The 12,142-nt window shown below is 36.4% G+C and overlaps 1 protein-coding gene across 2 annotated transcripts in view; it reads left to right on the forward strand.

Annotated features, from left to right (window-relative positions):
* tesk2 (testis associated actin remodelling kinase 2) overlaps positions 1-9,887 on the forward strand; it is a 110,908-nt gene extending 101,021 nt beyond the window's left edge. For both annotated transcript variants that reach the window (XM_080195403.1, XM_080195404.1), the window contains one exon: positions 193-9,887. In XM_080195403.1, coding sequence (XP_080051529.1) covers positions 193-1,223 — 1,031 coding nt within the window. In that variant the 3' untranslated portion in view covers positions 1,224-9,887. The remainder of the gene's footprint in view (positions 1-192) is intronic.
* The last annotated feature ends 2,255 nt before the right edge of the window (positions 9,888-12,142 follow it).

Below are 12,142 nucleotides of genomic sequence, written 5' to 3' on the forward strand. Positions count from 1 at the left end.
AATACTTGAAAAGTAAACCAATAAAAGGATTTCTTGATAACACTGTGGTTTTACTGCCACCTGGTTGTTCGTGCAAGACTTAATTACTAGCAAGTATAAAAGGGATAAATTGAAATATGTAATAAAGCTTTAGTCATAGAACCAAGTGTAGTACAAGAATACTAACACTTTTTATTTTGTGATCATTTGTAGATGTTGGAGAGAAAGGAGTGGCAATAAAAAGGTGCAGCCCCCTTAGACTGCCAGGTGACAAGATTCCACCTAAATCACCTCGACCTCGTCGCAACATATGGCTTTCTCGTAGTCAGTCCGACTTCTTTACCCGAAAAGGCAGCCGGAAGATTAATGTCCAAGATCCATACTACACTCCTAGTAAGGGTACAGCACGCAAGATTAACCCTTTCAATGCGCGACAGGACCTAAAAGGCGGAAAGATAAAGTTTGTGGACACACCAAGTAAATCAGTAATATCACTTGCATTTGACCTACCTTCACCTGATGCTATAAACTACCCAGTTACTTCTATATCCCAGGTGAAACAGTACAGCAGTGGGGATTTTCAGGAATCTTTGCCCTCTGAACGACAATATCGATCCCTTCCAGTTTCGCCTGATCTTCCAACAAAAGAATGTCACAGTTTTGGACCCTTTTCATTAACGATTGGGAAATGTGACCCCCTGCAGCTAGGAGCTGATGTGCGGCAGAAAGTGTCATGCAGCTCCAGATACTCTGAGTTGGAGATTCCACCATTTAAGTTTAAACCCCAGACACAGGAATCTGAATCATTAGAACAGTTTGCTATGGACTGTTCAGGAAGTGAATTTTCACAGGATGAAAATGAAACATATACAAAGTTAAAGACACTATTAAAGTTGAAAACTAATGAAAACATGACTGGCCAAGAAAGTCTGAATTGTAATAGTATGACTGGAGATAATGGACCAAATTTAGATAGTACATCATCCAGTCATTGGGATAGTTCAGTTTCTGATGAAGAAATGGAGGAACAGGAGATGCAGAGGGACATGTCTAAATTAGCGATACCAGAACCCAAGTCACCTTTCAGTGTAAATATTGCACTAGAGCAAGATGGTGAAGTGGATCCAAGTAGTTGTTCTGCTTTTTCAGCTGAAGAATCTGATGTGGAAGGGCATTCATCTGTATTACTGACTCCCTGCATGACTTCAAACTCATGTCACCTTCAGTCAAAATGTGACATTTGAAAGGCATGGACGTATTAACGTTGTACTTTATATAATGGATATTTCTGCCTAATAAAAATCAAGTTTTTATTTTGTCGGAAAAGGTATACGAGAGAGACTAAAATTCCAAAGCTGTTTCAACAGGTGGGTGCTGGTACTGTGGACATAAGTCTGTTCTGATAAATTATTTGGCTTAATATGCAGAGGTAAACCAGTATTATAAATGGTCTCATTTGGTTAAACCTTTTGAATCCCCTACGAGTTAAGTGGAACCTTTATGACAGTAGTTTTATAAAACAGCTAAGTCTATCCTCCCCTTTTTAATGTCAGTATCAGCATACAAGCAGTATATCCATTGTCAAATTTCAGAATTTGTAGGGTCATTAGTGGTTTTAATAAATCTGTTAGATGGCCTTTCAATTCTCAATTTGAATGCAGTTAAGGTATTTATATTTAAAAAAATGTCCTCAATTCTGGTGCAGTTTGCTGTATCATCTTTTGGCCTGTAGCTATCATATTTTAGTGAAAATCAATTGGGCAAGCTGATTATAAAATATCAGTTTAATTTCACACTTTCATATGTGAGAAATTTTCCTGGATTAACTCGAGATTATGTGCATGAAGATTAAAGAGTGCATGCGGTTATATTTACTTAATGTTTGCACCCAAGTATGCTTGAATTGAGATCACTGTTATGAACGTGGTGTCATTATAAGAATAGCCTGCACGTCTTAAGGTATTTGTATACAATGAACTGTTGGTGTCAATTTGGTCTTCCCTTGGTCCACAGATATTTTTTTCTAAATTTAACTGTGTTATTCATTGAAGAGGCATATTGCTAGGGTTTCTTACACAAGAGAAGCACTTCATCACTTTCTTTCCTATAGCTTGAAAGATGTTACTACTGTATATTTTGTATTTCAGCCTGGATTACTGTAACTTGGAGTGAGATGTATAATAGCATGGTGCCATATATAATTCAAGATAGGTCAACCAAGCAAAGAATGTGTAATTAACAACAAAGCCATGATGTTTTTTGAACCCTGTGAAAAGCAGTTTATTATAATGTGGAAGTTTTGTTTGAATTAGATTTTTTTCCATCTCTTTCTCTTTCCCCTTAAAATGCCACACGTTATGCAGGCTGGTTAACTTTTTCCACGTTTTATGCAGCTAGCTGGGTGCTCAGCTGTGTTTCAAATGTTCTTGTTGCCTTCTCTGTTAGTCGTCTTCCTATTTCTGTGCTAAAGTATTTTACAATGTGTTTACTGCTACACTTCACAGATTGTAGACTGTCCTCTTTCACTTATCAGTGAATTGCCTTTTAATCATGAATGTGAATTACAAAACAATGTTTCTTATACACCATGTTTAGATCAGGTCCGTGGGCCTAACCCTAATCTGGATTAAAAATAAACTTGCATCACAGTGAATTGGTGCATTTAATTTGCACCTGTGGTAATGGGGGATTTACTTCAGATTGCCTTCAATTGACTTGTTTAGACATATTCCAGGTTTTCCCATGACCATGTTTAATACTGCGGCGCACATGTTTTCTGACTTTGAATCAGATTTGACATATAGTGAACTAAATTTGGTGGGAAAGGTATTACTGTTCAGGCCCACAAATTTAAATTCATTGGACACTTTTTTTTCTGTTGCTTGGATTGAAAAATTTAATTTAATTGTGTATTTATATTTTCGTATCTTGTGAATACTGGGCATAGTTTAATTAGCATTCAGTCTGACTCTCCGAATTACAGTACTCTAATGGTGAAACAGCTATCTGGAAGTGATCTGATTACGTATTTTTTTAAAAAAAAACAGAGACTCGGTCAATGTGTTTGACTCGTTACTTTGGTTTGTTATGTGTGCTATTTGCATTATTTTGAGTTTTTTGTATTAAATATTTCTGCAGATTTTAGTTTATTTCATATAATTCACGCTACAAACAGCTCCTGGGACTTTGTGAAGGTGCGAATTGCTTGATCTTGGACAATTTAGTTTTTAAACTCAAACATCAATAATATCAATGATTATTTTTCCTTTAAGTGATTTGCGAAAATAGCACACAAATCTGTTTGCTAAGGTAAAATGAAGTCTCTGGTTAAAGAAGTTAGGAAGCATGATTATGTGAACTAATACCAGAGTGAATACAGATCCTTGCAGCTTTGCTCACTCCCAGTTTAGTAAAGATGGTGATAGAAGTTGCACTTCTGATTCACCATGATTGCCAACTGATATATTTCAAAAATTACTGCTTTTGGTGGAGTAGAGAGCTATATTACAGTTTTTCAGCACAGTGCCATGTAATGTATGTTTTCTTTAAGATAGTGATCTATTTGTCTTGGCATCATTTTTCAACACCCAGTATTTATATTGGCCATGGTTTGAGTTACTGAAGCAGCATTATTCAATTTAAGTACAAACCCATGCTTGTTATGTTTGTAAATAGTGTTGAAATCCCAGGAAATGATTTAATTCTGATCAAAAACCATAATGTTTGGTGTAAATTACAGGGGTACTATGCAGTTATGAATCTATTTTCCAAGTAGAGTGTGCAACTAAAATGTTAGTGGGTTACAGTGGGTTAGTGGTTTCAAATGTACAGAAATACTATGTATTGCATCTTGTGTACTATTAAAGGGGAGTTATCAGCACAGATTTGAATAAAGTTATTGGTCAATGGAATCCAAGTTAACCATATGCAACAAAAAAAGTTGTTGCACGATTAAAAATACAGGCAGTAAGCATTTTTGGGAATGAAGCAGCAAAGATGGCAAAGTCAGAGTATTGCTTCCACAGTTGCTGTAGGTGTTACAGTATTGTCGTAGATATTTGAATCAGGTTATTGCTATCATTTTGATGGCACCTGTAAAGTTATAGACACGTTCTGGTCAGACTCTTGGGAGGGCTTTGGCTCCATGTGAGAAATGGTTCCATAGGCGCCAAGAACATTTTGATTCTCACTCAAAGTCCTTTATTTGCAAGCTTTGACCTGGAGTATGGGCATTGGAACTGAGTTTGATATTACCCTCAGCTGTTTGTATTTGACACCAAAAAAAAATTCTATTTGAAAATACTTTCCCTAAGCTTGGCTGGGTAATAGTGAAGGAAAAAGCACATAACACAACTGTGGGGCCATGTAGATGCTTGGGTTTTTTGTAATATGTAAGGAATATGCATAAGGTTCCATTTATATTTACATATTGTGTTTCTAAGGATTGTTTAAGCAAGTTTTATACAGAAATGTGCCCCAAACTGTGTACACAAATTTGGATAGTACATAATAGATAAATCCAGGTGCTGATTTGTGGCATGTAATAGTAAAATACTACTTCATTCAAAAAATGCATGCATTTGTACAGAGGTTTAGCATCATTTAAAAACTGCTCTGGTGATCCAAGATATCAAAACAACCACTTATTGGCTCTCCTTAACCAGCAGTGTTTTTCCTCGTCTCTAACATTGGATCTTGATATACAAAAGGCTTGCTTGCTTGTCTTGCAGCATACACATTTAAGAAATTAGATAGGTACTTAGGTGTACTGTACTATGTAAGGAACCTCTAGCTTTTAGCTGGTGTGAACTATTAAAAATTCACAATTTAATTTATTAGTAATTCAGAAAGTAAGATTTTACAATAGATAATTAATTGATTTTGTTTTACATTCCACAAATGGGAACCAGGCATTTGAGAATAAAAGGGTCAGAAACCAAGCAGAGCCTCATTTTACAAATGCATTGTGGTTTTCTTTTTGATATAGGTGATGTGCATGCAAAAAGCAAAGCTGTTGCATCCAAAATCCTCTAGCTTTTCCAGCTGTTACAAGCAAATGCATTTGCACTCCCTTGATTTTGGCCAAAAAAATAAAGATGCATTACATGGCCATTAGTGTGGAGCTGAATGGAAGGCCATTTGGTTTTAGGAATACTTGGATGAACATCAACAAATAATGATCTATGTAAATCGGTCACATTTCTTAATGTGACTTGACATTTCTAATACTGAATGTTATATAAAACTAGTTGAGTAGAATGAAAGGAATCTGATGGTTTGGCTTTACCTTGTGGTTTGCACAAAAAATATTGCACAAATGGATGTGGCTATTGTATGTTATTTTGAATTGCTGTATATTTGATTATTATTTTCCAGTAATGACACAGAGCAACTCTTTGCCCTAGCACTTAATTACTAGAATTTGTCAGACCACTGAAGCTGCAATTTTTCACTGTGAAGAATCTATCCAAAATAATGTTGGGGCATGAGTTTTGGCAGGACTTTCATTTTTTGCATTATGGATATAAACAGCATAAATTTCAGGCATGTTTTCCATTGCAAAATTAATTGCTTATTTATTTCCGATCTTAATGGAGGAATTGGATCAAAATGTTTAATACCAAATTTCGAATGCACTTGCCTTTAATCTCCATCCCTTTGAAGTGTGATATAAAAGTTGCTCTAAACCTGTAGCGATAGCTGAAGCGTTCCAAAAAAAATTCTCATTTGTATTGTTATCAGCCTTGTTTCAGTAGTAACATTTGCTTTTGCAGTTTCAAATCTCGTTTCAATGACTTCGGCACCTAATCCAGTTTGAGCCTCCAATGCAATACTGAGAGCGCTTTATATTGCTGGAGATGCCATCTTTCAGTTGAGATGTTAAATAGCTCTTGGGTGGAAGCAAAATATCCTGTAACTCTAGTCAGTAAGATGAGGGGAATTCTTTCTGATGTCCTGATCAATATTTATCCCTGATCTAATCACTTTTTTTTTGAAGGGAAAAAGCACATGACTTGTTCATGTCTTATTGCTGTATTGGGTCATTGCTGTGTGCAAATTGGCTACTGGATTCTCTGTCAGAACAGTGACTACACAGAAGTATTCCATGGTTGCAAAGCACTAGGAACAAGGTCCTGAAAGGCACTGTGTAAAAACGGTTTCATTGAAAGGTAGCATGCCCATTTTTAGGTATTTGGAAATGTTTCAGTTGATATGCGTTCATTTAGAAGAAAGGATCGCATTTATGCTTTAAACCTGAAAAATGCATTTGATCAAAGTGCCAGTGTTGAAGTTACTTTTCAGTGCTTTATTCAGGAATTTTGTCTCTATGATTATGCTTAATACATGTATATCACAGCTTTTGAACCAATTTGCAGGTTAATTTTTTTAATTTAGTTGATCTGTAATTCCTCATTAGTTTCTTTGTGACAGTTCCATATTTTTTCAGTGTTGCTCCATAGATGTGTGGGACAAGTACTCCATGCATGCACTCATTCCTCCTTTTTTAACAATGCAGGAATTCAGTATGCAAAACAAATATTTGTATGTTTGAATATCAAATGCACTGTGCAACTAGTTTGTCTGAAATAGTACATGTAAAAACAAAACTCATAATGTGGTGAAATAACGTAGAGATACAGTGTGGGGTACATTCATCAATAACCCTGTGACATTGGACCGTGTAAGACATCTACGGTTGTATGTTATTTGTAAAGAACTGGAACGCATTGTATTTGTGGTGCATGTAAGTTTGAATCCTAAAGGTTTTTCAATAAGGCGGATTCAGGAATCATTTATTAATATGTGTGTATAGGTGGGAATTGCTTTGTGATTCAGCTGCTGATTGGATGTAATGTGAACTGCAATTCGATTGTTTTCACACAGTAGGATTCATTTGTTTATATTGGCACTAACTTTTGGGTCATTATTTAAATGATTGGAATAGTGAGATCACAAATGGATTCCTTGTACCGAATGAAATGTTCCACTAAATGTACATTATTTTGCACCCAAGCATTTTTTGAATTGCATTATTCAGTAAAATAATTTGGCAAAATGGGAAAGATGTAATTTTGACAATAAAATTTAAGATATTGATTTCAAATCTTAAAAAAAAATCATTTCTAATGAAATGACTCAGCTGTTTAAAACATTCATTAGTATGGTTAGAACAGATTCTTTTTATTTCAGATGAACCCCATTCCAAATTAATATTTGAGTTGGATTTCAGATCATCATGGAGTGGTCTTTCACTGAAACATTTCACTGTGATTCATTTATTTACTAAATGTCATCTGACAGTCCAAGCTAGACATCGTTTTGTCCATTTAACAAATCTGTCTCTGAAAGAATTTGATCATTAATGGCTTGAGTATTGCTGAAAAAAGACATGGGAGCCTTTTGTCTTGCACTAAGGACGATGTGTAAGAATACCAAATAAAAAGGGAACACCAATTTATATTGCATGAAAAGAGTGCTGATTGTTCGCCGAGTGGACTCCGATAGAGGTGTTGCCATGGAGAGTGTACCAGTTAACTGATGACTTTGTTAAAACCAGGCAGGTTGACTCTGGTCAAGGCATTGCCCGAACACAATGAACCAGAGAATGGCTGTTTTTTTTTAGTTGAAGAAAGGTGCAATGTGTGTATATATTAATGTATGTACAATTCCCTCAGGCAATTTCTTGACCAGTTAACTGGTGCGTTCTCCACGGCAACACATTTTACTATGTGGAGATGCCAGTGTTGGACTGGGGTAAACACAGTAAGAAGTCTCAACACCAGGTTAAAGTCCAACAGGTTTATTTGGTAGTAAACACCACTAGCTTTTGGGAAAACTACCAAATAAACCTGTTGGACTTTAACCTGGTGTTGTGAGACTTCTTACTGTGAACACCTCTACTAATCAGAGTCCAGTTGCCAAACAATCAGCACTTTATGCAGTATAAACTTCTTCTCTATACATATGGCATTCTTGTGAAATGCCCTGACATTGTTCCAATATTTTTTCAGCAGTATTTAAATTTGATAGTTTGAACTACTTCCCACCTATTTCCCACTTCCCTCTTTAATTTTCAGAAGTGGGAATTTTTTCTGATTTTTCACTCCCAGATCATTTTGAGAAACCAAAGCCCTCTGGCTGAGCTTTACCTGGTTCCATTCTATTGTAAAATTTATGGTAGTAAGTTTCATCTGCAAATTTAAAAGATGCTTTTTCATTATAATAGAGATCCAGCCAGCCAATACTTGGCACTAGATGTGGAGTACAGCTTATTAGCTAAAATTGCAGAGATTTTCTAATGTGCAAGAAAGCTGTTAATGGATAGAGCTCCCCTTTTAATCATTACAATGCTGCATTATGGTGCCTCGATTTTAAAAAAAAGTTGCCATTTTTTGGTTATCCTATACACACAGTCTGCAACAAGGTGAATTTTAGTTGCTGATCATGATGACATATAAGCAGATAATCATTATTTACAAGTTATTTGAAGTGTGCAGTTTCCATCATGGAACCTGTTATAGTTATTGCATCCTTTTTAGTTCATTGAGAAAATAGAACTATTTTTTTGTTTGCAAATTTTCATCCAACAGCAAAAATGTAAGTTTTGAAAGGTGTTGTCAGAAATGAGTCCACTTTGAAGCTTGATGTCTGTGAACAAAATGGTCTTTTGTGAAGTTTCCAGTTCTGTATCTTAAACTATTTTGAGTGTTAAGGTTTTTTAGTCTCAATAGCTCAGAAATGTCAGTTTTTAAACTGTGGGCATTTGATGCCTGCTTGAGATTTAGAGGAATTTATTTTTGTAATGATTATGGAAAAAATCCTTGTAAATTTTAATTTTTGTCAGCTGGTAAATACTTTTTACCATTGCAAACAGTACTATGAGTAGGTATGTAATATTGCAGTCCATCAGTAAATGACTACAAGCATTGCAATCATGATATAGCAAAAAATTTTCTTAAAAACATTGTTCTTGGTCTCCAATAAGAAATCTCTTGCCTTGTGATTAATATATACATTTTCTAAAATCCACACACATTTGGTATACTATCAGAAAATGTGATGTTCAATATGTAAGAACTGCCGGAATAGCAGTGTTAAACCAGAGCTTTTACATTCTTCATGTATAGCAACTTGGGTTTGAGATTGAGAATTTGTAAATTTTGCAGAAAATTCTATTCTGTAATCACCTTTTTCTCTCCTCACACTGCTGAAATGTTGACAGATGATCAAAAGGCATGTTGCAGTTTGAAAATGGCCATTTTCTTGCTACTCAATAATTGTCTTACAATAACAAAGTCAGTGATCTTCAGTTTTCCTTTCATTGGAAAGAAACGTGGTTAACCCCAAGTTACCGAACCAAGATATGCATAACATAATGCTGTGATATACACTGAGAAAGGTTGATTATGGTTAATGAAGAAATTACAAAGAATGTGCTGTAACACAAACTTTGAGACAAGATGTTATAGATCAGAAAATGCCATTTTAAAGAATGTAGTCTATCCTGTCTAGATACACTTAGTAACAATTCCTGTATCACTTGCATTCAGAAAAAATGCTGAGGTATTTGAGAACATTACCTGAGAATTTTGAACTGTGGCTCCGAGTGTTTTCTTTACAAATACAAAGAAATGATTTACTTTTACAAATTTGTTATAGACTTGAACAATTAAGCTGTAATGTTCCTTTGCCAGTTTGCAGTTGTGACACTTTGTATGACTAGATCATTTGCACTTGTAATAAGAAGCCCTTACATTGTGTCACTACATTTCTATGCAAAAATGTTTTCCTCTTTTTGCAATGGGAAGAAAAAGATATTGATTGTAGATCTATTTTCTTATTTATGAAGGAGTTTTTGCTAAATGTCTTAATATTCAGACCTCTAATTAAAGCTATAAATTTACCAACTACTTTGTGGGAATTTTTTTGTGTGACTGAGACTGGAGCTGAATTGCTTTCCTGTTAGAAATGGGCTTGTAGCACCAAGTACTCCACTTAACATTTGATCAAGAAATCATAACTGGTGGAAGAGGGGTGGATATGAAAGATTATTTGAACTTGGTACAGCAAAACTATTTGTCCACTGAAACTGACTAAATTCTAAAGTTTACACAAGCAGAATTATATAAAAACCCAAGACTTGTATTAACGTTAACGGAAGATATGAAATAACAAAATCTCAATGCTATAAATCGCATGTTCTACCTTAAATTGGATGCAACTGTTTTAACAGCATGCTGCCTGCATAATTAATGCTAAACATCCTCATGTTCTCCACTGAAAATGTAGCTTCTATAAATCTGAAATAGCAATAGGTAGTGAAGTAAACAATTGTTTAACAAATACAATTAACTTGAGTGGTGTGCAGCTTAATATTGCTGGACATGAAGAGGTACATCCCTTTGATTAAATTTAAACTGCCACTGAAAGGGAAAATAATGACTGGATTTTGGGTAGCAGAAAGATCAGACATTTGTCATTTCACTTTACCCAGGTACTGTATGGTAGATTGTTGCACAAAGTTACATCTCATGATCCAGGGTGAGGTAACCAATTAGATACAAAATTGGCTTGACTGTAGAAGACAGTGTGGTTATAGAAGGTTTTTTAAATTGGAGGCCTGTGACCAACAGTGTGCCTTGGATCAGTGCTGGGTCCACTTATTTATATTAATGATTTGGATAAGAATTTAGGAGGCATGGTTACTAAGTTTGCAGATGATACTAGGACAGGTGACATAGTTGTCAGTGAAGAACATCTAGGATTGCAACAGGATTTACTCAGTTATTGGTAGGGTATTGGGGAAAAGTTGTAGAACAAAGATCAAGAAGTACATGTTCATACCATCTTAAGTGGAGTCACAGGGTAATGAAGGCAGCATTGGGTATGCTTGGTTTCATTGATCAGAACATTACAACTCTTGTATTCAATGTCTTGAAGTTGTACAAGACATTGGTGAGGCCATACTTGGACTACTGTGTACAATTTATCCCAGGCTGCTTAGGGAAGTGAAAGATGAAATTGCTGGGCCTCTGACGCAAATCTTTGTCTCTTCCTTAGACACAGGTGAAGTCCCAGAGGACTGGAGGGTAGCTAATGTGGTACTGCTGTTTAAAAAGGGCAGTAGGGGTAACCCTGGTAATTATAGACCAGTGAGTTTGACATCGGTGGTAGGAAAATTATTGGAAAAAATTCTTAGGGATAGGATGTATGAGCATTTGGAGCGTTGCGATCTGATCAGGGATACGCAACATGGCTTTGTTTGGGGGAGGTCTTGCCTTCGAATCTGGTAGAATTCTTCGAGGAGGTGACAAAAACAGTTGATGGGCGAGCTGTTGATGTCATCTATATGGATTTCAGTAAGGTGTTTGACAAAGTCCCTCACGGTAGGCTGGTAGAAAAGGTTAAGGCACATGGGATACAAGGACAGGTAGCTAGGTGGATTGAAAACTGGCTAGGCAATAGGAGATAGAGTAGTAGTGGAAGGGTCCTTTTCTGGCTGGAGGTCAGTCACCAGTGGTGTGCCGCAGGGCTCAGTACTGGGACCTCTCCTCTTTGTAGTATATATAAACGACTTGGAAGAGGGCGTACGTGGTGTGATCAGCAAGTTTGCAGATGACACCAAGATGGCAGGATTGGCAGATACTGAGGAGGACTGTCAGGTGACACAGCAGGATATAGATAGGTTGGTATATTGGGCAGATAGATGGCAGATGGAATTTAATCCTGACAAATGCGAGGTGATGCATTTTGGAAGGAATAATGCAGGGAGGAGTTACATGATAAAAGGTAGACCGATTAGGAGTATAGAAATAGAGGGACTTGGGAGTGCAGGTGGACAAGTCTCTGAAGGTGTCAACACAGGTAGAGAAGGTAGTGAAGAAAGCTTATGGATTGCTAGCCTTTATAGGAAGCGATATAGAGTATAAGAGCTGCTGTCTAATGCTTCAGTTGTACAGAACGTTGGTTAGGCCGCATTTGGAGTACTGTGTCCAGTTCTGGTCACCTTACTACCGGAAGGACGTGGAGACCCTGGAAAGGGTGCAGAGGAGGTTTACCAGGATGTTGCCTGGCATGGAAGGACTGAGTTACGAGGAAAGGTTGGAGAAACTGGGGCTCTTCTTAGAAAGATGGAGATTAAGGGGGGGATCTGATAGAGGTG

Source organism: Carcharhinus amblyrhynchos, chromosome 9, assembly GCF_965287045.1.
Source record: "Carcharhinus amblyrhynchos chromosome 9, sCarAmb.v2.hapA, whole genome shotgun sequence".
Lineage (NCBI taxonomy): Eukaryota > Metazoa > Chordata > Chondrichthyes > Carcharhiniformes > Carcharhinidae > Carcharhinus > Carcharhinus amblyrhynchos.